The sequence below is a fragment of the Vanessa cardui genome, chromosome 9, assembly GCF_905220365.1.
Source record: "Vanessa cardui chromosome 9, ilVanCard2.1, whole genome shotgun sequence".
Lineage (NCBI taxonomy): Eukaryota > Metazoa > Arthropoda > Insecta > Lepidoptera > Nymphalidae > Vanessa > Vanessa cardui.
Window position 1 is genome coordinate 26,867 of NC_061131.1, and position 26,488 is coordinate 53,354.

Here is a 26,488-nt window from a genome sequence, read left to right on the forward strand (position 1 = left end):
TATTGGCATTTTAATTTGTCCTTATATTGTATATTTAATATCTCTCTAATCTTACATAACAACTAGAAGTGAAAATTACAAATTACTTTTTTAAATAATTAATAGACTTAACTATCTGACTGTATAATAACAACATTAATTATTTTCAATAAAAATTGAATAATGAATAACAAACGCCAACAAAAAGGCATATGCCCCAAAATGTCCGACTAAATTTAAACCCAATCCGCTTAGAGAGGCAATTATTTTTGTGCGCTCTTCTTTTTCAAATTATTAATTCTATGCATTAGGTTGTAAGTTTTACATTGCAAGAAGCTTTACATCGTAATGCATATGTCTAGTTAGACAATAATGTTAGATTCGCATACCGATGGCTCCACGAACTATGGCAATGCAAGCGTCCCACGTCTTTTATTCAAACATATCTCTAATATTATTCAATTAAAATAAGAACCTATTCTAAGATATCTGTAACGATCGTGTAACTTAAAAGTTAGCGAATAATTTAAGCAGATGCAATGAGCGATTTCATTTATTTTTGGATTTCTTGCATTTTTGTTCTAAACTTCTTTTGCAATAGCGATTCCACTATCATCATGGCGTTCTATGGCAACTCGCCAAATACACATTACTAAAAATCTACTGCATATGGCAGTTTGCTAAACAATTTTATCATAGCAGAATAATAAGAGCAATTTTTAAATGTGTAAGTAAAGATTTTACACTCTAGATAGCACGCGCCTAAAGTACAGGTAATTAATTTTCAATAAATATCAAAAAATACTTAACAAGTTTACTACCTACTGATATTCATAATACAGTAATTGATAATAATTAAACGTGAAGCTCAAGTGAATAGGTGTATAGGCAGGCTATGTTTTATAATGTAATTATTAATTATACTCTTTGGTATGTTTAATGCAGAAAGCATATATTGTTTGCTGAATATGTCAATACAAAATTGGGTTCTGTGCTCTGGAAACATAATCAGCCATATCCCTATTTGCATTATTTACCATATTAACATAGTTTTTGTCACAGAAACTATTAAGACACCACTCAATCTCTTTTATCTTTGCCACTGGACACAATAATAGATTAAACTATTACAAAATGATTGAAAAAATGTAGAGGCAAACTATAAGAATTTAAAGAAATGTTTACAGGCAAAATGTTTTAAATTTAACCCACATAATGTGAGATATTTAGTTGGTGACAGGGCTTTGTGCAGGTGTGACTGGGTAAGTACCACCGACACATCCATCTTTGAAACAGCAATATTTACATAATGTTGTCGAGATCTACTTTAAATGGTGAGTGTAACTTCAGACATAAAAGACAACATCTTAGCTCCAAAGGTTAGCGGTGCATGGCTATTATGTGCTAGCTGTTCTAAGGTATAATTAAAGTTTAAGAAGGTTTGATATCTTTGGGTGGTGTTGACAGTTACCATCAGGTGTCCCATATGCTCTTTTGCCAACCTGAGAGACCAAAAAGAAAAAATAAAGTCTATTATTAATTGCCAAATTTGTTTTTATTAAATGACATGAAGACGTAATCAGAATGATAGAAATATTTTAATTTATTGGCATTTGACTAGCTAGAAAAATAATAATTTGATCCTTTGGTTGTAGACTGAAAACTTAAAAACAGTTAATTGGTTAAATTATTGTAAGGCAGACCCTGAATAATCAAATTTATAACCTCTATCTTTTTCTAAGTCTACTTATAAAATAGTCAAATTACCTTTTAAATTAGTAACAATGCCTACAAAAAAATATATATAGTGTGCCACTGTTTTTTTTTTTTTATATGAACATTAAACTAAATTAGAATGATTAAGGAGAAACTTTTATAATTTATCACTTGTTTTATAAATTTACCTATGAAAAGAAATTGTAAGACTACACTGTTAACGGTATCGAGGAAAATATCAATTTAAATCAGATTTAAGTTACTTCATAATGCAGTACGGAGGCCACGACAGGTATGAAATAATAAAATAACCACATGAGCTATAACTTATAATTACTATTTAAATTAACAAAAACTTAATCAAGGCATTTTCATTATTCCTCTTTTTCAAGTCCATCGAATTTTCCTTTGTAAAAAGGGATGTAAGTCACGAACACCTTCCAATCCGTGAAATACAGCAACCCGAGAAAAGCTCCACCTCCGTATCCCACAGCCGAGGACACGTAACTTGCTGCGATTTCCGCATGTTTTCTTCCCAATCTACCAAGCATATTTCAATATTTGTAATTATAGGGTTAAATAAAAGAACTTATCTATATTCTCGTTCTTAAAAAGATTACGTAAAATCTTAACTTCGTTCGGTCTGTGACAGACTGACAGTTCTGTCCGATGTCGTACTTTGAAGTTTGACAGTTAAAAGATGAGATAACGATGACAGTATTTATCAATTGGAAATGAGACATGAGAAGAGACAATTTTTTTCACTTTTACTTAAATGTACACCAAATAAATCTAAATCTAAATTCATATTTCGAGTTAAATTATTGACTGTAAGTATGTATTAAGTAAGCATCTTAATTCAAACTTACAGTTAATTTTAATTTATTAATATTTTGTTTTACATCCTTTTTCTTGGAAAGAGCAAATATGTTAAGCATCTGAAATTGAATTGAAATCTTTATTTCTACCAGAATATAGTATCTTAGTGTTCAAGAAGGTTGAATCTCAAATGGATTAGAATATATTTGTTATGTTTATGTAAGAGGTTCACTCGTTTCTAATGAGAGAGAATTTTTTTTTCTATTATATTATGTACTTAATAGAATATCAAAATATGACAATTATTATTACAATCTTTTTTGTTTATTAGTTGACAAATCTATTTGGCCGTTTTAATAAAACAACGTCATAATTTTTAATGTTTGATACATTTTTGTTTTCGTTTTTAATTTTCATAACACTATTGCTTGCATGCTGCGCTCTCGATTTTATTTTATTTAATGTGTTATTACAAATCGAATAGTTAAAATTGGGATTACCTAACTAACGCGATCTTTAGTTCATTTCACACAAGCGAGTCATTACTGTTGAAAAGGTACAATCCAATAATATTTTTTATTACTATTGATAAATGAAGGATGAAAAGTTATCGTGTGTATAAGTCCTTAATGCGGCTAATGGTTGAGCTGCCAAATAAAAATTAAAATCACTTCATGTGGAAATTACATATGCTCAAGCTTTTTGGTTATTGTGTGCACTAAGTTTAAAAATACATTAAATCAGAATCCATTGCAATAACTGCATTTTAATAAAAAGTAATTTAGTTCTATGACGTGATCTTCAAATTCTTCAATATAGTGAATTGAATTAGAATAGAAATTTTGAGTAATAGGTTGATGGTGGATTGATTTTCTATTATTTTTTTGTGATTATATTGATAAAAATTGTGAGTATACGTGTTATTTGATTAATAAATATAAATCATAAAAGCAATGAATATGTCAAAACCTAAATGGTTTGTAATTTTAACAATGTGTTTATTGACTCCAGTCTATTCCATGTTATGTTTTATTCGTAATGATATAACATTCAAGTTGGATTTTAAGTTCAGTTATTAAAATATATTTCATCAAGTTCAGTAAATGGTCAGTATAGCCTGGTATCAGTTCGCCGTCGTTAAAAACAAAATAATCGTTAAAAGTGACATTAGCTTAGTGTATATTTTCCTCCTTTGTACACATTTAACAACAATATATGTTTGATTACGTTGTTTTTAATCATAAGTAATAAGATTTTCCTGTATCAACTTAATGTGTGTATCCCTACTACAATATACCTAAAACTTTATGCAATGAGCATGACAAATTAATTAAGAATAAAATACTTTGGTAATGTAACCTTTATCCAGTAACACAAACATGAAGGATAAAATTGGTTTAGATTTTGACATTTAAATACATTGAAAATATGTAATAAATTGAAATAAAAATAAGATGATGTACATAGTTGCTTTGGATGTGGATGTAGTGTTTATGATACTAGTAATAGGAAAGAGGTAAGCTTAGTTTGATTGTTATTTTTGACATCTCAAATCAAATAGTAATAAATTTTTTGAAATTTTATTTTATTATAATTTATAGTTTTATAACAGACAAACTATAAAGTGTATTAATGTGTGTAAGTAGTGTGCATCTAAATATATACATTAATATCAGTCTTATTGACACCATGATATATCAATGTAGTCGAGACAGAAAGCTGTCAGGTCAGGTGGATTTGAAGCACACCATACAATTTTAAAGTATTTATGTTATATAATTGTGTTACAAATTGTTTCAATAGACTATTTGACTGGATTTTAAAATCCAATTTATATTATTTATTAGAAGTTAAGGAACCCAGTAAAAGTTGATTTTTTATTTCTAGTACATACTTGGCGAAAAATATCATATTAAAAATTCCATATTTAAATAGCGCTCAAAAATGCCACTTAGACAATATGGTGCTGCAATGGGGTCGGTGACGTCACTTTCTTGTATTTTAATCTGTGGTAAATATAGTAGAAAAGCAAGCTAAACAAGAAAGTGACTTCATCATAAGCCCGGTCAATCAGGAGGGTTTTGTGTCATGTGACAAATGTTTAAAAAAATGCATTTTTATTTATAGATTTTTGAATAAATTAAGTATTATTTTCAACTTTCGTTAGTAATTAACCATTTTTAAACTTATAATATACACTGATTACAATAATTCACAATTTATTTTTCGCATTGTCAAATAGCCTATTTGTATACAAATATATCTCAGACTTGGTTATTGTGCTACTGTTATTTAAAATCAGCATTTACCACCTAACTAAATAATTAAATAATAATATAGTATGATTTATTATTTGAATATAATGTATTCCTTCATCAGAATTAAAATATGTTTTAACTACAATAGAAATATATAATATTCAAATGTTTTATGAAATAAAAATGTAATAAGGAAATAAAAGTAAGGATTACTTATGAATCACACTGTTTGCGGCAGTGAATGTAAATAAAATAAAGGTACTCTACAAGGTCATTAAGCGTGCTACACTTGTAATTGTCAAAATCGTTCTGCATGTGTTTTCTAGTTTGCTTTCATCATCATGTATATTTATTCTACAATTAATTGCATATTTGGTTATTTGGTTAAATTTTCAGCAATGTATTTCGCATTAGATTATTTTTTATACTTATGATGTTTTTTATGATGTAGATGTCTGGAGGTCACAAACATCGTTACAAGAATGTCGGACTTAGTGCTGATGAATTACGTCGTCGGCGTGAAGAGGAGGGCGTGCAACTACGGAAACAAAAAAGAGAGCAGCAACTTTTTAAAAGAAGAAATGTAAACTTGCCCGGACCTAATGCACCTGATATCACACTGCAGGTATGATTATATGACTTTGTGCCTGTACTTAAAATGTCTAAAATTTTATTGCAGCTATAAAGCAAGTGTAAATCTCATCTATTTTATACACTTTCAGGAGGACATCAGCATTTCTTCTTCCGAAGATATCACACCGGCGATGGTCGCCGCTCTCTACGGTGATAATCCCCAAGAACAAGTATTGGCAACACAGAAGTTTAGGAAACTTCTAAGTCGGGAGCCGAATCCTCCCATCGACGAAGTCATACGAACCGGAATAGTTCCTAAATTCGTCGAATTTCTTACGAACAGTGCGAATCCCACACTACAGGTAAGATAACAAGGTTATCATATCGTGTGCGTCACTTTGGCGGGAAGGTTTGCCGTAGACGCAACGTGCACAACATAAGCTTAATAGTGCCATATGGGCGTGGATCTAGCTGCCTAATCTTAAATCTATACACAATAACAGTATCTCGTTGAATGCATACTCGTAACTATGAGCTTGAAGGAAGACAGAGGTCGCCATCGCATAACGTGTCAATAAACGTGCGCAGTTCGAGGCGGCGTGGGCGCTGACCAACATCGCGTCGGGCACGTCGGAGCAGACGCGCGTGGTGGTGGAGTGCGGCGCCGTGCCCGTGCTGGTGGCGCTGGCGGCCGCGGGCGCCGACGACGTGCGCGAGCAGGCCGTGTGGGCGCTGGGCAACGTGGCGGGCGACTCCACGCGCTGCCGCGACGCCGTGCTGGCGGCCGGCCTGCTGCCGCCGCTCGTCGAGTGAGTGCCGCCCCCGCCCCACCGCGCCGCCCCCGCCCCCGCCCCCCGCCGCCCCGCCGCCCCGCCGCGCCGCGCTCACGCCCCGCTCGCTTTGTTGCAGCATCCTCAACAAGTACTCGCGCCTCTCCATGACGAGGAACGCCGTTTGGACGCTCTCCAACCTGTGTCGAGGCAAAAACCCCCCTACGAACTTCGAAGCCGTCGCTCCGGGTGAGTTGGGTGGAACGGCCGCTTAGCTGCGACGGTGAGATGGCTGTAACGAGCGCCTGTCCGCCCGCAGGCATCCCGGTGCTGGCGCGGCTGCTGCACCACACGGACGCGGACGTGCTGAGCGACGCGTGCTGGGCGCTGTCCTACATGTCGGACGGGCCCAACGAGAAGATCCAGGCCGTCATCGACGCCGGCGTGTGTCGGCGGCTCGTCGAGTTGCTCGTGTCAGTGTCAATGAGGCCCGTCGGCACGCGCCATCGGCCGTCGGCAGGCGAGTGTAACGTCGTTTGTCCGTAGGCACAACAAGTACACGGTGGTGTCGGCGGCGCTGCGCGCGGTGGGCAACATCGTGACGGGCAACGACGTGCAGACGCAGGCCGTGCTGCTGTGCAAGCCGCTGCCCAGCCTGCACGCGCTGCTGCGCTCCGACACCGAGGCGCTGCGCAAGGAGGCCTGCTGGACGCTCTCCAACATCACCGCCGGCAACGCCGCGCAGATACAGGTCCGCTCCCCACACCCACCGCCCTGTAGGGGGTCGCTGCTGACGCTCCCCAGAGCCACCGCCCTGTAGGGGGTCGCTGCTGACGCTCCCCAGAGCCACCGCCCTGTAGGGGGTCGCTGCTGACGCTCCCCAGAGCCACCGCCCTGTAGGGGGTCGCTGCTGACGCTCCCCAGAGCCACCGCCCTGTAGGGGGTCGCTGCTGACGCTCCCCAGAGCCACCGCCCTGTAGGGGGTCGCTGCTGACGCTCCCCACAGCCACCGCCCTGTAGGGGGTCGCTGCTGACGCTCCCCAGAGCCACCGCCCTGTAGGGGGTCGCTGCTGACGCTCCCCAGAGCCACCGCCCTGTAGGGGGTCGCTGCTGACGCTCCCCAAGGCATTTCATTTTAGAAATATGATGTCGATGTGCTATTTGTATAGTTTCGTCACAACTGATGATCTTATTTATTCTATTAACGGGCAATGGAGCATTTTACGAATACTCGAAACGATAGTATATTTTAAATTATTTACTTAAAATAAAATTGATAAAAAATATTTACAGGCCGTCATAGATGCCAACATTTTCCCGACGTTAATAGACATCCTCAGGAACGCGGAATTTAAAACTAGGAAAGAAGCCGCTTGGGCGATAACCAATGCAACCAGCGGAGGAACACATGCGCAAATAAGGTAACCGAAGTCAATGTATGTACTGCAGTCATATTGTATGAGTAACATAGTTTCAAAGATTATTTTCTTTTATTAATCAAATTCAAAAAGATTTTTGTTTGTTGCCTAAGAATTCTGTCATTTACGAACTGATATGGAAATATTCACTTTTTGTTTTTGAGGACATGACATCACATGTCGTCCCATATTAATTTGAAGAATAATTTGGATGTCAGTTTTTTCTATATATTCCAAATTACTTGCAGCTATCTCGTCGAACAAGGTTGTATACCGCCTCTCTGCGACCTGCTGACGCTGACCGACATGAAGACGGTTCAAGTGGCTCTCAACGGTATCGACAACATATTGAAGGCGGGTCAGCAGGCAGACCAGCGCTACAACCCGTACGCCGTCCTCATCGAGGAATGCTTCGGTAAGAAACCAGCCTGGCGCTGGAGCAACGGAAATCAATTCATCTACAAAGTAACCACAAACGTAACATAACGGATACGATCAAATGTATCGGTTATGATTTCAGTCACTAAAGTATCAGCAAATATACCCCTGCTACTTAATTATTTTATCACTATGTTACGTTCCAGGCGTCGACAAAATCGAATTCCTGCAGTCGCACGAGAACCTGGACATCTACCAGAAGGCCTTCGAGATCATCGAGAATTACTTCAACTCCGAGAGCGAGGACGCGCGCCCCGCGCCCGACGCGCCCGCCGACCAGTTCACGTTCGGCGCCGACGCGCCCGCGCCGCGCGGCGGATACCACTTCTGAGCGCCGCGCGCTGTGAGTACCCCCCGCGCGCCGCCCCCGCGCCCCCCGCGCCCCCCGCGCCCCACGCGCCCGCCGACCAGTTCACGTTCGGCGCCGACGCGCCCGCGCCGCGCGGCGGATACCACTTCTGAGCGCCGCGCGCTGTGAGTACCCCCCGCGCGCCGCCCCCGCGCCCCCCGCGCCCCCCGCGCCCCACGCGCCCGCCGACCAGTTCACGTTCGGCGCCGACGCGCCCGCGCCGCGCGGCGGATACCACTTCTGAGCGCCGCGCGCTGTGAGTACCCCCCGCGCGCCGCCCCCGCGCCCCCCGCGCCCCCCGCGCCCGCCGACCAGTTCACGTTCGGCGCCGACGCGCCCGCGCCGCGCGGCGGATACCACTTCTGAGCGCCGCGCGCTGTGAGTACCCCCCGCGCGCCGCCCCCGCGCCCCCCGCGCCCCCCCGCGCCCCACGCGCCCGCCGACCAGTTCACGTTCGGCGCCGACGCGCCCGCGCCGCGCGGCGGATACCACTTCTGAGCGCCGCGCGCTGTGAGTACCCCCCGCGCGCCGCCCCCGCGCCCCCCGCGCCCCACGCGCCCGCCGACCAGTTCACGTTCGGCGCCGACCAGTTCACGTTCGGCGCCGATCAGTTCACGTTCGGCGCCGACGCGCCCGCGCCGCGCGGCGGATACCACTTCTGAGCGCCGCGCGCTGTGAGTACCCCCCGCGCGCCGCCCCCGCGCCCCCCGCGCCCCCCGCGCCCCCCGCGCCCCACGCGCCCGCCGACCAGTTCACGTTCGGCGCCGACCAGTTCACGTTCGGCGCCGACGCGCCCGCGCCGCGCGGCGGATACCACTTCTGAGCGCCGCGCGCTGTGAGTACCCCCCGCGCGCCGCCCCCGCGCCCCCCGCGCCCCCCGCGCCCCACGCGCCCGCCGACCAGTTCACGTTCGGCGCCGACGCGCCCGCGCCGCGCGGCGGATACCACTTCTGAGCGCCGCGCGCTGTGAGTACCCCCCGCGCGCCGCCCCCGCGCCCCCCGCGCCCCACGCGCCCGCCGACCAGTTCACGTTCGGCGCCGACGCGCCCGCGCCGCGCGGCGGATACCACTTCTGAGCGCCGCGCGCTGTGAGTACCCCCCGCGCGCCGCCCCCGCGCCCCCCGCGCCCCCCCGCGCCCCACGCGCCCGCCGACCAGTTCACGTTCGGCGCCGACGCGCCCGCGCCGCGCGGCGGATACCACTTCTGAGCGCCGCGCGCTGTGAGTACCCCCCGCGCGCCGCCCCCGCGCCCCCCGAGCCCCACGCGCCCGCCGACCAGTTCACGTTCGGCGCCGACCAGTTCACGTTCGGCGCCGATCAGTTCACGTTCGGCGCCGACGCGCCCGCGCCGCGCGGCGGATACCACTTCTGAGCGCCGCGCGCTGTGAGTACCCCCCGCGCGCCGCCCCCGCGCCCCCCGCGCCCCCCGCGCCCCACGCGCCCGCCGACCAGTTCACGTTCGGCGCCGACCAGTTCACGTTCGGCGCCGACGCGCCCGCGCCGCGCGGCGGATACCACTTCTGAGCGCCGCGCGCTGTGAGTACCCCCCGCGCGCCGCCCCCGCGCCCCCCGCGCCCCCCGCGCCCCACGCGCCCGCCGACCAGTTCACGTTCGGCGCCGACGCGCCCGCGCCGCGCGGCGGATACCACTTCTGAGCGCCGCGCGCTGTGAGTACCCCCCGCGCGCCGCCCCCGCGCCCCCCGCGCCCCCCGCGCCCGCCGACCAGTTCACGTTCGGCGCCGACGCGCCCGCGCCGCGCGGCGGATACCACTTCTGAGCGCCGCGCGCTGTGAGTACCCCCCGCGCGCCGCCCCCGCGCCCCCCGCGCCCCCCGCGCCCGCCGACCAGTTCACGTTCGGCGCCGACGCGCCCGCGCCGCGCGGCGGATACCACTTCTGAGCGCCGCGCGCTGTGAGTACCCCCCGCGCGCCGCCCCCCGCGCCCCCCGCGCCCCCCCGCGCCCGCCGACCAGTTCACGTTCGGCGCCGACGCGCCCGCGCCGCGCGGCGGATACCACTTCTGAGCGCCGCGCGCTGTGAGTACCCCCCGCGCGCCGCCCCCGCGCCCCCCGCGCCCCCCGCGCCCGCCGACCAGTTCACGTTCGGCGCCGACGCGCCCGCGCCGCGCGGCGGATACCACTTCTGAGCGCCGCGCGCTGTGAGTACCCCCCGCGGACAGCGGGGGAGGTGCTTCCGCTCTTTACGTCACGCCCCGACTGCATTCAACTCGTGCGCCATCTATACTGGTTGTTTATGCGACGTCGCCGTTGTTACAGACGCGTGCGCGGCGACGGCGTGTCACTGTGCGAGCTGCTGAACGAACTACGTACTCCAGAGTAAATATATTTTGCACTTATTATGCAGTAGTTTAGTACATTATATTAATTTATATCGCGAATTATTAAAAAAAATTAACCTCGCCTTCTTTCGTTTCGCTATTGTAGATAACATAACTATACCCTGTTCACTTTCCATATGAAAGTAACTAACGACGCGTTGCTAGGCTAATGATTTTAATGTAAGAACTACTCTTAGGGTATAATTGATTGACAAAACTAAAAGATAAAAAAGCGTTCAATAGTGGTTCTGTCACTAAGTAAAAATATTAATTTTTAGTGTAAAAGTTTGTTAATAAATAAATAATTTATGTAAATGACCACGTTTATTGAAATAGCAAGTGCTATTACTGTTTTTTCTATTACTCTTCGTTATTATTATAATTTCATTCGAAGCGACTTAACGACATGAAGGTACCCCGGCCAGGAGGAAGTATTATCAAATAGTCTCCGCTTTTAGTCTAGGTTATTGTTTCTATATATTATACATAATTTTGTATTTATATAATGTCAACCCTATTATTTAAATAACTATAATGAATGCAATCCATCTTGATTGTAATATATTGAATTAAATGTTAAGGAGTTGATATAAAGAATTGAAGTCAAATATATGTTTGGTGCAAATCAATCATAAATGCATAACAACTCTGCAATGGATTGACTGTAGACTTGATAACGAAAAGTTGTAATCTTAAATAAGGACAGTGAGGTTTTTCTTCCATATGTGGATGATGCATGTGCTAAATAATTTATTAGTCTATTTATCAAGTTATCAGTCTCTAACTCAATATAAAATGTATTTTTGAAGGAGATGATTTCTAATTGCATTAACACATTTTGCGGAGTGCATCAAGTCATTCATATAAAAATAAGTGTTCTAGAAAATTGACATGTTTATCAGTTTTGAAGCGGTGGTCGTTTTAAACAACCTTTCGATCCGAACATGTCCATTTACGATGACTTTGTCTGTATTTTGTTTATATTCATTGCACTTAGAAAGTGACCATGGTATAGCTCTTTCTATGCGGTAAACTATGTTTTTATTGGCAACTATTTGTTAAAAGCAACCTTCCATGTTGTTATGTGATAAAAACATTTTAATTCGTTATAATGAATTAAATATTGGTACCAACACATTATGGACTTTTATTTTTGAACGCAATCACCTAACAAATGCCCCGTAAGGCAGCGGCCATGGGATGACGAGTGAGAGGGCGGGCGGTCTGCATCGGCGACCGTGAGAAGCTTTTATACTTCCGGAAAAAGAATAGGCTATTTGACTGGTTTTAATCCATTTTATATTATTTAGTAGAAGATAAGGAACCCTGTAAAAGTTGCGTTTTTTATTTCTAGTACATATTTGCCGGAAAATATCATATTAAAAATTCCATATTTATATAGCGCGCAAAAACGCTACTTGGACAATATGGCGCTGCAATGGGGTCGGTGACGTCACTTTCCTGTATTTTAATCTGTGGTACATATAGTAAAAAAGGCAAAGTTTACAAGAAAGTGACTTCATCATAAGCCCGGCCAATCAGGAGCCTGATTTTGTTACCAGGAGAATTTTGTGTCACGTGACAAACGTTTAAAAAAATGCCTTTTTTATGGATTTTTGAATAAATTAAGTATTATTTTCAACTTTCGTTAGTAAATAACCATCTCATAATATACACTGATTACAATAATTCACAATTTATTTTTCGCATTGTCAAATAGCCTATTGGTGTGTAGTATTTGTATATCTCGCATGCATTACTATTATAATATTGATTTTTCAAAACTGTTTACTAATACTATTATTAAGGTATGACTTGCTTTCCAAGTAGTTTTTAATAAGAGTTTGCAAAACAATGAACTGTGTATAAGACTAATGATATTACTTATAAAAACGTGTTAAAAGTTTCTCGAATTAAAAATAAATATGTATTCGTTTTCAGTTTGTTTAATCCCAACAATAAATTATATAACAATTTATATATTTTGCATGTCAAGCAATCTGTAAAATTGTAACAATAAAACGTATGAATGTCAACATTGTAAACTGATTTCACCTGACACGTCTTAACTAGGAATACAAAGTAATTGAGTCTTGTATTTTACTACTTATCATATCTTGGCATACTTTTCATACCGTACGTCGCTACAACTGGTCCAGTTAAAAAAGTCTTGTAAAATTCTATAAAAAATAGACATCTAACATAAGTTCGTTTCGTTACATAACTATTCGGGCCTGGAACTTAACTAGTAATGTAATATTAGAACAGTCTCTTCGAAGTAAGTTAAATATTATTTTCATTACCACGACACCCCTATGTCATTAAAATACACTAATGTTCTAAGAAATATGTGTTCCCTGTGTAGTTCGTCGCAGAACTGCATCCTCTCTTGAAACGGATTTCGACCTTTGGTTAACTCCAAACCTATGCTCAGGTAGTTTAAAGTATTTTCATCTGCTACAGGATCCCACGTTATCTGTAGCAAGGGGTCGTTGTCATCGGGAGTCGGATTTCTGAAACAAAGACAAAAGTAAAGCACGAAGTGAGGAATGAACAGAAAAGAGTGTTCACGACACAACTAACTTTCGGATCTCACCCGTGTGTGGCAAAGTTGGTCCACATTTTAATGACCCTGTTTCTGGTTTTTACCGAGTCACGACTTCCCTTGCAAATGGGCATGCCCGGTCTCCTTATTCGGAACAAGTAAGACAGTTCCCCCGAATGACCGATAGAGTTTAGGAAGCTGAGTTCCTTGGGGACGCACCACTCGCCAGCGTAGTTGACGATGTAGTAGTAGATGGGGCACTCGGGCGCGATGTGGCTGTGCATTCGGACCGTCTTGTTGACGTAAAACAGGAAGTAAAAGTCGCTGAGTAGCTGCAGATACTGCGCTCTCGTGTGCTCGTTTAAGCTTTCTGTGCCTTCGAAGTAAAAGTTTAGCAGTTTGTTTCCAATATTTTTCGTCAAGTCTGTATCAAGAGCGAGATATTTCGGTACAAGCAAAGAGCTGTCTTGATTGAACTTTTCAAAGTCCTCATAAAAGCCATCCTTGAAGTGCTGCAGCACTGCGGCCTCGGTGTTATTGCTCCCGATTATAATCGGAACTTTGTTGAAATTGCCCGACTTCAGTATGATTGAAGGAGTTTTGCTCAAAAATACCGGTTGTCCTTCGAACTCCTTTTCGATACAGGGTTTGAACGGCGAATCAAACGTGACGTCTTCTTCCATCGGCATTAATAATTTCAAATTGCCTTCCATGATATCGATCGCTGGTACAGTCTTTAATTCTTCAACTATTTCGATTTTATCTGTTTTTGTTATACCTAATTCTTTTGCTAAGCCCGTGACGGCGTGGGTTGGGTTTTTTGCTAAGGACCACCTGTTCAGAGCAGTAGAACTTTGTATGATGGCTTTGTGAAACAGACCTGTCGTCATCGGAGATAAGATCATGAAATGCACAGTAGAAGCTCCTGTGCTGCTTCCAAAAAGCGTAACGTTACCGGGGTCTCCACCAAAAACGCTAATATTATTCTGGACCCATTTCAGAGCCATTACGACATCTTTAAGGCCAATATTACCCGGAGCATTGAACTCATTGATTGATAGAAATCCCATTGGCCCCAGTCTGAAGCCACATCGTACAAAAACGATTTCTTGGTTATTGATTAGTGTCGGATCAAACACTTCATCACAATAATACAGATAGTTAAAGCTCCCGATCCAGAACATGACTGGCATTAATTTATTGGGTTTTATGTTCGGACTGGATACTTCTATATAAAGACAATCCTCTGATCCGACAACCACTTCGTCGAGGTTTATGCTCAGCGGTACGGGCGCATCTTGCGTACAGTCGAGTAGATCTGTCCACGGCTTTCCTGGGGTTGGCGGCTGAAAAGGCGAAATTCTTAAATTAGGTTCTGTGTTACATTTGTAATGTTAACCCCATACTAAATAAAAATTAATAGCAAATGTAAGGCTTCAAAATGGTATAATTAAAACTTACTGATAAAGGGAGTATTTAATTGTATCAATTGGTGACGAACATTTTATTATTATTAGCTTTAAAATACATTATTTCTTTTTCTATTATAAGTAGATTTTATAGATAGTCAATTACAAGAAAAAATTAATATTTTGTAAGTAGTACTTATGACACTTGACCTTTAGTATCAAAGAAACGCCGGCCTTCAGTTAGGGCCATATTAACCGCAGGTTGTGAGAATGCGCCTTCGGCCGCCGTCGTGTTCTATGTAAACACGCGGTCCGTCTTGGTGAGAACGGCCCCTAATTATTTATTTTTAATTCAAAAGAGGTAAAAAATATTTTTCGGTAAATTAAATTTTCTATAAAAAACCCGATAGCTTAGCTAGCCTTGTGTTTCGCAAATATTTAACTAGTCAATAACATATTGAAACGAGTTTTCGAAATGGATTACTTAAAAATGATACGTACTAACACATCCTTTAGTGGCCAAAAATACGGTGCATGGAAACTGAAGAAGGGATGGAAAGCAGTAAGTTCGCTAAAAGTTTGAGCTAAGTGTTATTGTTGAAACTATGCTCGATTTTTTTCTAGTTTTCGAGAAGAAAGGTCTATTTGCAAGTGATTACACTTGAAACATTTACATGGATGTATAAGCCGGAAATGTTTGCAACCCACTTGGGGTACGAAGTTATAGGAATCATAAGAATGTCACTTAAGTGTACTTTCCTATTAAACATTATATATTAATGACAAGCCAACAGAGTTCCTAATTATTTATTTATAAAATCACATCACGATAGAATTGTAACTGAAAGACGGTGGACGAAAATGTCAAAATGAATCGAGTGATTTGACTGTTAGTACTGCAAGCTGAAGCAAATTTCAAGGAAAGTAAGTTTTTTTTGAAAGAAGAAATGCCTGAGAGTCGGTCACAGTGAGTTGCGGGTCACAGATGGATGCCAGCAATAAATAATAAGTACCTAAATTAAAACAACTTCGTACTATTATAACTTTCGAGGTTACTTTACTCATCTCGTGTTTCATAAATAGTCCAGTGAACATATTTTATTAGCTCTTCACCAATCTGGAAATTCATTTATTAGAGAGATTAAGCCTTCGACTTCAGCTTCGGTCGAAAGTCCACGAACCGTCAACATCAAAAGGGTATACCAGCTGTGCATTCGTGACTATCACTGCGGCTTCTGAGCACATTAAATATAGGCTGGTTAATTTTTGTAAAATTCACTCCCACTAAATTATCCATTGCTAAGAATAGCGAACTCACTGTGAGTAGCAAAGGGTCGATGTACATCAGTCGTCTTGAAGGATCTGGTTTACTGTCCTAAAGTACCTTACAATCTGCTCTCAGTGTCGAAGATGCAATGTGCTGGGCGCACCCATTGTATTCAATCATAAGGTAATGTATTATTGAGAGGAATTTGTATAGAAATTGTTTAGTTATTATTTATTTTGTGGCTCGATTAAATGTGAGTCACCATATTTACGATGTGTATACATAATAGTGATAAAAAGTTATAAATTATAGCAGGATGTTTGGATCATGTAAGTAAAAATAATATTTTGTAATTGAAAATTTAGCTGTTCATGAAACTATTAAGTTTGATATAGTTATGCCGAAATAAATATAATCAACAGATTCTTCTAGATTTAAGAAACAGTTGAGGTGTAATGATCGATTATCAGAGGTTAATTGTTGTCATGGGTGTATTAAAAATAAATGTGTACGCATGTTGGTCTGCAATACACTTTAACAGAACAAACTTGACACTTGATAGATAGATATTTTAGAGATAGATCTTTAAAGTCTAAACAAAATATACAACTCCAAGTTGTAGGCCCTTTAGGTTAAGGTTAGAAAGAAAACCTAAGAAGGTACACAAATAGAACCAAATAGTAATATAAGTAGTCTCATGTATATAAAATTCAATTCTTTGACGGGGTTCTTTCTTAACCAAGAAACAAGTGGCTACCTATATCTTCTACTGAGCCATTTAATGTAATAATTGTGACATTAGCTAGTGTAAATATTTGTATTCAAATCAAAAACCTTTTTATATTCTATAATGTTCAAATATACAACTTTTGCATATGTGTGAATTACAACTTGATTCTATAGATTTTAAAATAACCTTTTCTGAAATTTAGTCTTTTAACTTTGAATATAAAAGACTATCAATTAAGACTTTGTAGTAGTCCCACAGTAAGTATTGTTTCAAAATTATATTTTCTTGAAAACCCATTACTCTTTTTAATTATCCTAACCTCCTAGAAATATAGATATATTCAATTAGTACCTTTCTTTTAAAATAATATTTTCAATACTCACCATGAACCTCAGATTGTGTAATGGTGGTTTTGCATAAGGAATTCTCTTAAATTTATAGTATGTCCCTTCTTCGCTCCTGTCAATATAACCACAAATGGGTCCATCTCTCGTCTCCACGATACACTTACAATCATCTGGTACATTTTCCATTGCTACTTTGAATCTTCTTTCTGAAAGTTAATAACCAATGCTTTATGCATTCAACTTTGTCCTTTTTATCATAAAGTTTTATATATAAGTTTAATTCTTAGTAACACATACATTGATTGTCAGTACACAGTTTGAATATTCCATGAAATAAATGAAATGATTTTAGTTATAATTACAATACTTTACATATCATTCTCATATCAGTTTATTCATGGAGATATACTGTTAGTATTCTTCGATTTTACTGCCGAAAGTTCAGAGGTTAGATGTTATTTCATGATATGAGCTCATTATGCCAATCATCATTAATTTTCTTTAATTTATTTTAATGTGTGTACACTTAATAATATTCTGTGCTGTGTGCCTTAACCACATTTTTTGAGAGACTCTTATTAATAATAAAGTACTCAAAACATTGTTAGCTTCAGTCGTCAGTCGCAATAATTTTCAATCGCGTGCAATATGTATAACATCACAAGACACACACCACTTCAGTTGATACACTGATTGTTAACATAGATATGTCCTCCACAATAATATTTCGAAAGAACTCAGGAAATTAAATGTTGATAGAACGGCTTTCACAACATTACCTCTTCACATGTCCAACACTTGTGTACTTAATGTAAATGAACATCAAACTGAAACAAATAACGCTTTTATTCAAGATAATTATCTTGTTGTTTTTTTTTTGAGCCGTAAAGGTATCAAGTTAATTATCAGTTCACACTTCACATTTGTATATGTAGTGAACACTGAGAGCGAGCGACGAATGACGATTGGACATTGGATTGGAGTACATAGCTATTCCAATGTCAATCTGAAGTTTGAAGCTTGAGTTTTGACAGTTGTCATATTTTAATATCTATTCTAGATAGGCGCAATATCAAACAAATATTACGTTCATATGATGAAAAACAAGGTATAATTACAAATATGGAAGTTTTTAGTAACGATGTCGGTAAATAGAAATTAAAGAAATCAACAGGAGATATCTAAAATAATAGGACAAATATAATTTTATATTATGATATTTTATCGTTATAGTTGTATAGTTTTACCGCACTGGAGGTTAGAAATGTTTCTTCACATTTGTGAATTTATATATATAATACATAATTCAATTTACTTTGGTTTTGTTTATAGGTATACAAGCGACACGCCCCGGCGTCGCACGCGTGCAATGTTGTTACTAAATATTCTACAGTTTGTCTTTAAACGTTCACAGTTTATTAAAAAAAATCGCATCACAATCCGTTGCGTACTTTTAAAGATCTAAGCATACATAGGAACAGACAGCCGTAAGGGACTTTTTTTATATTATCTGATGATGTTTATTTATTAATTAATACTAATTACTTCAAGAACTTCAAGAATAGGCAATGAAACATAAAAAATAAACTATATTATTAATGCTATTATTTTAAAAAGTAGGTATTTGTTTTGTGATCATGATGTAAATTTATATTCAATGTCATATAAAGAATTAGGACTTGAATAGACTGGTACATGGCCGTAGGCAGGCGGGGGTTTTGGGGGTTCAAACCCCCCCCGAAATTTTTTCGCTAACAGCTATCGTATTATAAAAAAAATATTTTGCGCTAATTAAACAAAGAAAACGTAAGTATTTATTATTGATTTATCAGAAAATTAAGCCGTTTTGCCTAAACAACAATAAATCTAAACAAAATGAATAATTTTACGCAAAGACTAGAGGCAATAATAATCATACCAGTATTCACATTTTATTAAGATACTTACTAATTTTTGATGTCATAATGTCACGTTAGTAATTTTAGATAATAAAGAAGACCTTTTACAGAGTGCCATTACCTTTTGAAATGTGTAAGACAGATTGTAAAATTTCTGATACATTCTATGTACAGGGTTATTGGTAATTCGACGTATATCCGTTAGGAGATGATAGGAATGACTGTTTGAAATAATTTTAACCCCTATAATAATTAATTTAAAAATTAAAAATTAAATAATTATAAATATGCATAATGTGTAACCATTTTTGAGTTATCGTGTTTTTAGCTTTTTTCAATTTATTTAAAAAAGTATCAATTAAAATCTATTTTTTTCTTCTGTATTACAAAAACGATTAAACAATGGATATTTGTCAATATTTAAACAATAATTATTGGTCGAGAGTCGAGTTGGTCCAGTGGTTAGAACGCGTGCATCTTAACCGATGATTGCGGGTTCAAGCCCAGGCAAGCACCGCTGATTCATGTGCTTAATTTGTCTTTACAATTCATCTCGTGCTCAGTGGTGAAGATAAACATCGTGAGGAAACCTGCATGCGACAAATTTCATAGAAATTCTGCCACATGTGTATTCCACCAACCCGCATTGGAACAGCGTGGTGGAATATGTTCCAAACCTTGTCCTCAAAGGGAGAGGAGGCATTAAGCCCAGCAGTGGGAATTTACAGGCTGTTGTTTGTTGTTGTTGTATTGGTCCAAATTAAAAAAAAAACGGAAACGGAAAACGAAATTATTTCAATATTTTTTTGATTTTTTTCCTCAAAAATGCCTTAATAACTAAAAAAATCATTGTAATAAATCTTGGCCTGCAGATTATTTTAAAAACATAACCGTTTTCTTCGCTTGCCAAAAATTTATAAAAAGAAGGAAATTATTTCAAATCAATCAAAATAAAATGATCAGAAAGGACGCTGGTGGAAATTCGTAGTCGAACATGAACGAATTCGTACTCTACTACTAGGTTGCTCTTTAAAATTTCCTCAAAACTATCTAAAAATAACAACCAATGACAAAAATCTTACTTACATAATACAAATTTAAAATAAAATTTAGGAACAGAAACAGTTCAATAGCTAAGTTATAAATAAGACATTTTGTAATATAGCTTAAATAAAGTATTAATAATCGAATCCGAGAAACTCTCTATAAAAGAGCACAGCACACACAGCATGTTTTACTGTGTAATGCAGAATTGTATCCTTACTATTCTCATGAAGAAGTCCCTGAAAGGAAATTTATTTTTTATAAATTTGAGCTTAACGCGTATTCAGGAGTTGCGTCTTACCATATTTGGAAAATAACTCTGAACCATTAGATATTACACTTGATCAAGATGGGATTACTAACTATCATAATGACATGTTCATTAGAGTGAAAAAGTGTACAAAAATATCCTCATATGAAATCCTCCTCAATAGTCTAAAGAGTCAACCCTATCACCTCCTAACGGATATACGTGAAATTAGTAATAACCTTGTATATTTTATTGAGAATATTCATACTACATATATTATTAAAAACAGATAGTCGGCGCTCTTTACCGAATAGTTGCCGACTATGAAAGCAGCAGTACTCCTAGAAGACTACTTTGGTGCATCCTATCCCTAAAAAGAGCAACCGCCCAGGCCCGTCCAATTATAAGCCAATAACCATCACCTCCTTGTTTCGTTTCCATCGGGGTCGTTCAGCCAGTGATCTTCGAGATTACCTTAGTCATAGATAGGCGGAAGCAGTTGAGAGCAAGTGGGAGGCATTGGCGGCCAGTCTGGACATAGCGAAGGCCTTCGATAGTGTATGGGACAAAGCGCTTCTTTCGAAGCTCCCTTCCTACGGGCTTACCGGGGAATTATGCAATTGGATCACCAGCTTTTTGGCAGATCGGAACATTAAAGTCGTTATATGGTGCATTCTCTGATTTAAAATTCGTCAATGCTGGTGTTCCACAAGGCTGCGTTCTATCACTCTTTCTGTTTCTTCTGCATATCAGTGACTTTGCAAATCTGTAACATTCACTGCTATGCAGATGACAGTACTGTAGACACCTCATACACAGGCCGGGCTAATATTTCTCTGTAAAGCGTCTGCAATTGAGTCTTCATTAAACAAAATCTCTAACTGGGGCTGGCTAAACTTAGGCCATATATGATTGCTATTTTGCTATTAAAATATCTGATGACGGGGAAGTACTTTCCCTTAGTAGTCCCTTAGGCTCACTTAGTAGTTTCGGACCCCCTGGCTAAAATTAGTCCACTTCAACCCCAAAAAGAGGCAAGTTTGCGCGTTAGCTGCTAAAAAATTACCATTTCTCGTATCTCCACGATTTCAGAAGATTCTAATAGCCGCCACAGCTAGTATTGGAATACTTGACGTGGATATTTCGAGCCTCGTTCAGTTCCGCGGTCAATTGGAACGCAAAGCCAAATTGGCATCAAAAAAGCTCGAGGTGCCAGTATTTCACGCCGGCCCATCGCCTAAGACTATACAAGGCGCAAATTGAACCCCACATCGAATATTCCTCACAACTCTGGGCGGGTGCTCCCCAATACCAGCTTCTTCCATTTGTCCGTTTCCAACGCAGAGCGGCTCGAATTATCGATGATCAAGCCCTTTACGACCTGCTTCATCCTTTAGCTTTGCGTAGAGATATTAGATCACTCTGCATCTTCTACTTTCGAATATTCCACGGAAAATATTCGAACGCATATTCGAACGCATGGATTAATCCCGGCTGCGGAATTTCACCTTCGGACAACTCGTCAAAATTCTAAGTTTCACCTGCACCACCTTAATGTTCAAAAAACCACAACATCGCGATTTTTAAGACATTTTCTACGTTGCACAACCACTCTGTTGCACCAGCATTCGCCGACGTTTTTTCCGAACCGATAGGACTTCGGAAACTTAAAAAAAGGGCGTACTCCTTCCTTAAAGGCCGGTAACGCACCTGCAAGCCCCACAGATGCATGGGCGATGGTAATCACTTTCCATCAGGTGAGCCTCATGCTCGTTTGCCCCCTATAACATAAAATAAGCCATCGGTTGTCTTTTAAATAGATGTGTATAAATTATATCTAATTTTAATTTACCTACTTATGCTTATTTAAAAAAAAAACCTATTGCTTTTTTTCCTGGAGCACGAACCCCCCCCGAAATGAAATCTTTGTTAACTTTTATAAAGGACTAATACTGAATGTAATGTAATGATGTAGTATTGAAATAGATAGTATAGTATAATAATTGTTGAGCTTCGAAGTATACTTATAAGTAATGTTGGAATGGCGCTATGAGACGGCGCTGAATAATCGATGTAATATAATGGAAGATTTTTATTATCTCGATATTATGTAACTACCTACCAGTTACATCCATAGAGATCCACATTTCTTAATGATTTGATTATATATGTAGTTATAAAATCTTTAGCGTAGTTAATGGCTGGTAATCTTCGTGTTTACTGTCGACTGCCTCCGCCCTTAGTGATCTTGTCATTACCTTCTGATACGTTTATATCAAATGACACCGACCGAGTTTTCACGGAATATTTGTTAGTGTTATGATTTCTTTGACATGTATTTTATTCCTTGACAAAAGGTACATTTCTTAATGATACATATTTTCTAAGCTTTACGATAATTTAAAAATGACCAATCCATTTGTAAAATTCGGCTTTTATTTTATATTTACTGTATTACATTTTCGTAATTTTTTTTTTTTTTTATTATAATTCTTATGCTAAATATTTGTGAAAGTAAGTGTGAAAGTTATTTCAATAATTAGAAAACGATGAATGTATATATGGTTTTGAGCAATAGGCCTTTTTACTCGGTGTCGAATAAATTGAACTTGGGTCTAATTAAGTAATGTTTTATGATGTCGAATACTGGAAAATAATTGTATTATTGAGTAAAAACAAAGCTTCAATTTGTATATTTTCTAAAGAATAATCTGTTTAAAAATATTTACATTTTATTACTTTATTTTTAATTTATCATTAAAGATTAAAAAGTGAAGAAAACCTTTAAGAAAGAGTTTTTGAAAGTCATAATAAAAAAGAAACAACACATTATTCTAATTAAGAAAAAAACGGTTTAAGTGAATAATTTCGAGGTTTGATAGTAAAGCGCGTTATAACACTTAGAGATCGCCACTAAGCGTACTTTGCGCTCACAAAACCCGAGTTCGTATTAAAACAAACATTCAGGGAAAATTATAGCCACTATTAAAGTGTATTGTCGAGCTGCACTCCATTTAATGCGACGTCGCAGACGACGGCCTTTGTAATAAGGTTACAAATGATGCTTTCATCCCAATTTGCTACATATGCCGGGTGATAAAGGTAATCTAGGAAAATTGTTAAACCTGCTGGAACGTTCGCTGGTTTAGTTAATAGACCCGCAGCACTTGATTCGCATTTATAAATACAGTGGAATTGATATGAAATTATACGTGTAATGTGTCATTAATAATATCCGTCTATCGGCGCATTTACGAGTAGGTAATTCACTAAGAGTTAGCAGTTAAGTCTACGCATACGGAATTTTAATAAAGACGTATTTGAAGAATAAAAATATAAATGGTCTCCGAACTATTGGTAAAGGCATTTTCATATTAGTTTCATGGAAGAAAGAGGATCAAACTCGTAAGTAAATTAAAGTTTAAAAACATTAATATAATTAGCCGTATCTATATTCATCGAAAAAAATCATCACTTCAATGCTTGACGTAAACATTTGTTAAGTGTCATATACTTATTCCTTTATTTGTCTCGGTGTAAGATTATTCTTATATTCATAGATAGATAATGTAAATGAAGTACAAACGTATGAAAAATACACATTGTACAACTAGTAGGTCGTGTAATGAGTCAAATTATATCTAGAAAGTATTGCGTGTAAGTTTGCGTTCCACCTCAACAAAACGTCTACAGTTAAACAATAATCGTCACCGACTCATAACTTCGTTTGGTCGACTTCTCGGTCGTACAATTGTCTTAAAAGGTCTTGATTCACAACCGATTCGTCACAAAACTTAATTTTCTCCAGTATATTGTTTTGCAAGACGCTGATGTCTTTCATCAGCGTCCTCTTAAAGGCGGGCGCGCTTATCATGTTAGCGAAGAACTTTCGATTGGCCGTAAACTGTGGGGCGTGTCCCACGGTCGTCTTGGAAAACGCATTGATGTAACTGTGCAGGTTGTCCGACATAAACCTGAGAATAGTAGTCATTTGAAATTACACTACACGCTAATCCCTTAGTCTTAAGTAGGAGCTCTGTAGTAGGTACTTCTATAGGGAAGAACTGCATCACAATTCGGTTTTCTTAGGTACTATTGTTTTGTGTCGAGTAAGGATTATAAACACGAATTAAGCAAGTGCTTAGTGCTGCCTGTCCAGATTGATGGTGATTATTGATCAAAATTTATACATTCTGTTTACAGCGCCACCTCTACTCGTATTTATTTAAAAGTTACATTCTATTTTTAAATGACAAATTTATGTTTTTTTTTCTCACCTTTCATGCGGCATGGATGTCGTAAAGCATGATATGTATCGATCCCAGTAAGTGAGGAACACTGTCTTCGCTACTTTAGTTGCGTGTTCCACTCTTTAAGAGAAAAATAAATAACAGTTTTAAAGTAATAAAAATATGTTTATGTTAAAAATGTTACCTTAAGTAGTTACTGTAACAAAGCAATGTCGACATTTGCATGAAGACTAATAATACTCTCAAAAGGTGCATTTCGCGGTGCACTGGCGGCGCGCGATCCGCGAGCTGTTAAAATGTTACGAAATTTATCAATAACATGAAACAAATAAATCTTTTATTTTATTGCAATACTCACATTTTATAGAGTTTATGATGTCAAATTTACCTACTACTTACTATAGCTTCATAAAAATATTTGAGAATAAAAGTTGATTCGATTTTGTTTATATACTATAATACCGACCAAAATTAAGATGATTGTAAAAGTGAAATTGTGAATGTCGGGGTGTCTTTCTAACTGCAGTATAGCAGCAGCAGAGGATCGACTTGATAGTAGGAGATTTCGTAAAGAGAGTTTGGATAGTGACGTCAGAGAGGCTCAGGTATTGACGTCATCAACGAAAACGCGGAAGAGGAGGCAAACACCTGTCACGTATCAACGTTTTTGGAAGCTTGATTTTTAAAAATAATTATTATATAATGCCGATGTGTGACCATTGGGCGAAATTTAATTATTAAGAGATAGACACCAAATACTATGACTGTTCAATAAACTGATCAATATTTTAAAATCCTAACGGTAGCAACATTTCGTCTTTCAGGGCGAAAAATGATGATAAGGGATTCTAAAAGCTCAATATCTATCAACTTAAATATTTATTAGATTCTCCCGAACAGAACCAACAAGTGGCTCAGTATTAACTGTTTTCCTCAAAATAAATTTAAATATCAAATGTAACACAAAGTTCGCAGAACGATTTTATTGTGCTTGCGCTAAGATTAGTTATGTTAGTTAAACAAAATGTGCACCTGTATACGTCCAGTACAGAGGTATGACAAGTATGGCTCAGCTGTTCCGATAGTCGCAATAGATCCAATACATAAGCTAGTCGGTAGGTTGACTTTTATTAATATAACACTTGATGTCAATAAATTCGTTAAGTAAATTTTTAGTTAAACATTTGACTTAAAGTAAAACAATATGGGCAATAAAAAGAAGTAACGAATGACATCAAGTCCTTAGTTTTAATGGAACTAACATAAATTCTACTCACGATCTTTCTTTCCCAAAAATCAGCAGAAAAGTTTTCCCCACTCACAAGTTACAAGTCTTTTATAGGCGTCGCGTCGGACACACGACGACAACGCAAAACGCTCGCTCAATAGATGGCGTTATAATCGCTTACACTCTACGTTTCAGCAATGATTTACGTTTATGAAACAATATTTTAAAATTAATGTTTTATAAATCGTTTAGATTTTAAATCTAGCTATTTTTAGATATTCATTATAGATGATAAAAAAGCGTGGAGTTAATACCTGTTGACTTCCAAGCAGGATATATTCATTTAAATAATTGTATTTAGGTAACTAACTTGACTGTGTATTTCTTACATGATGAAAAAAAGTTACTATTAAGTTTCTTGCCGGTTCTTCTCGGTAGAATCTACTTTCCGAAGCGGTGGTAGCTTCACTTAATTGTAAAATGACGATTCAAAAGTGCATGTAAAAGCCTACTTACATAAAGTTTATTTTGATTTTGATGAATCATCGTCAAGACCCATATAATAAATAAATATATTATATTAACATAATAGAGCATGTCATGACTCATTAAAAGTATTTTTTTTATTACGTAGAAATAGATAAAAGAGAATTTAGAATAGATAAATTAGAATGAAATAGATAAAATATTTAATTAAAGGCCTACAAAAAATAATATTGGAAATCATATTCATAATAAAATTTACTAGATGGGACAGCGAGTCAGAGTTTTATCCAACTGCGGCGGAACCGATGTAGGAAGCATTTCAGTTCGTAACGTTTAAAATCTGATACGAATGATTTGTAAATAATACATTTATTTTT

The 26,488-nt window shown here is 39.3% G+C and overlaps 5 protein-coding genes across 12 annotated transcripts; 1 reads left to right on the forward strand and 4 right to left on the reverse strand.

Annotated features, from left to right (window-relative positions):
* Positions 1 to 2,011: 2,011 nt before the first annotated feature.
* On the reverse strand, positions 2,012 to 2,378 carry LOC124532337. Its single transcript, XM_047107212.1, has one exon. The coding sequence runs from the start codon at positions 2,244 to 2,246 to the stop codon at positions 2,070 to 2,072; it is 177 nt and encodes a 58-aa protein (XP_046963168.1). The 5' UTR covers positions 2,247 to 2,378; the 3' UTR covers positions 2,012 to 2,069.
* A 673-nt stretch (positions 2,379 to 3,051) lies between these two features.
* Positions 3,052 to 11,794, forward strand: LOC124532335 (importin subunit alpha-7). Of its 4 annotated transcripts, none has more exons than XM_047107208.1 (11): positions 3,052 to 3,070; positions 5,224 to 5,397; positions 5,495 to 5,707; positions 5,934 to 6,154; positions 6,255 to 6,364; positions 6,435 to 6,588; positions 6,662 to 6,866; positions 7,409 to 7,536; positions 7,782 to 7,948; positions 8,118 to 8,314; positions 10,596 to 11,794. In XM_047107208.1, the coding sequence occupies exons 2-10, from the start codon at positions 5,224 to 5,226 to the stop codon at positions 8,300 to 8,302; spliced, it is 1,557 nt and encodes a 518-aa protein (XP_046963164.1). In that variant the 5' UTR covers positions 3,052 to 3,070; the 3' UTR covers positions 8,303 to 8,314; positions 10,596 to 11,794. The 4 variants fall into 4 exon arrangements, with proteins under 4 accessions (XP_046963164.1, XP_046963163.1, XP_046963162.1 ...); XM_047107207.1 differs by lacking the exon at positions 3,052 to 3,070 and adding an exon at positions 3,182 to 3,421; XM_047107206.1 differs by lacking the exon at positions 3,052 to 3,070 and adding an exon at positions 3,602 to 3,620.
* On the reverse strand, positions 8,384 to 10,794 carry LOC124532422 (spidroin-1-like). Its single transcript, XM_047107324.1, has 6 exons — positions 10,736 to 10,794; positions 10,018 to 10,517; positions 9,735 to 9,971; positions 9,246 to 9,688; positions 8,950 to 9,139; positions 8,384 to 8,814 (listed from the first exon to the last, which is right to left on the reverse strand). The coding sequence occupies exons 1-6, from the start codon at positions 10,792 to 10,794 to the stop codon at positions 8,384 to 8,386; spliced, it is 1,860 nt and encodes a 619-aa protein (XP_046963280.1).
* Positions 11,795 to 12,585: 791 nt separating the features above from the next.
* Positions 12,586 to 18,205, reverse strand: LOC124532334 (juvenile hormone esterase-like). 5 transcript variants are annotated; one of them, XM_047107202.1, is made up of 4 exons: positions 17,629 to 18,200; positions 16,992 to 17,161; positions 13,254 to 14,548; positions 12,586 to 13,170 (listed from the first exon to the last, which is right to left on the reverse strand). In XM_047107202.1, exons 2-4 carry the CDS (start codon positions 17,139 to 17,141, stop codon positions 12,957 to 12,959), a joined length of 1,659 nt encoding a protein of 552 aa, XP_046963158.1. In that variant the 5' UTR covers positions 17,142 to 17,161; positions 17,629 to 18,200; the 3' UTR covers positions 12,586 to 12,956. The 5 variants fall into 5 exon arrangements, with proteins under 5 accessions (XP_046963158.1, XP_046963157.1, XP_046963159.1 ...); XM_047107201.1 differs by having other exon boundaries at positions 17,735 to 18,199; XM_047107203.1 differs by lacking the exon at positions 17,629 to 18,200 and adding an exon at positions 17,328 to 17,605.
* A 4,775-nt stretch (positions 18,206 to 22,980) lies between these two features.
* Positions 22,981 to 24,728, reverse strand: LOC124532564. Its single transcript, XM_047107519.1, has 3 exons — positions 24,582 to 24,728; positions 24,425 to 24,517; positions 22,981 to 24,121 (listed from the first exon to the last, which is right to left on the reverse strand). Exons 1-3 carry the CDS (start codon positions 24,650 to 24,652, stop codon positions 23,863 to 23,865), a joined length of 423 nt encoding a protein of 140 aa, XP_046963475.1. The 5' UTR covers positions 24,653 to 24,728; the 3' UTR covers positions 22,981 to 23,862.
* Between the last annotated feature and the right edge of the window lie 1,760 nt (positions 24,729 to 26,488).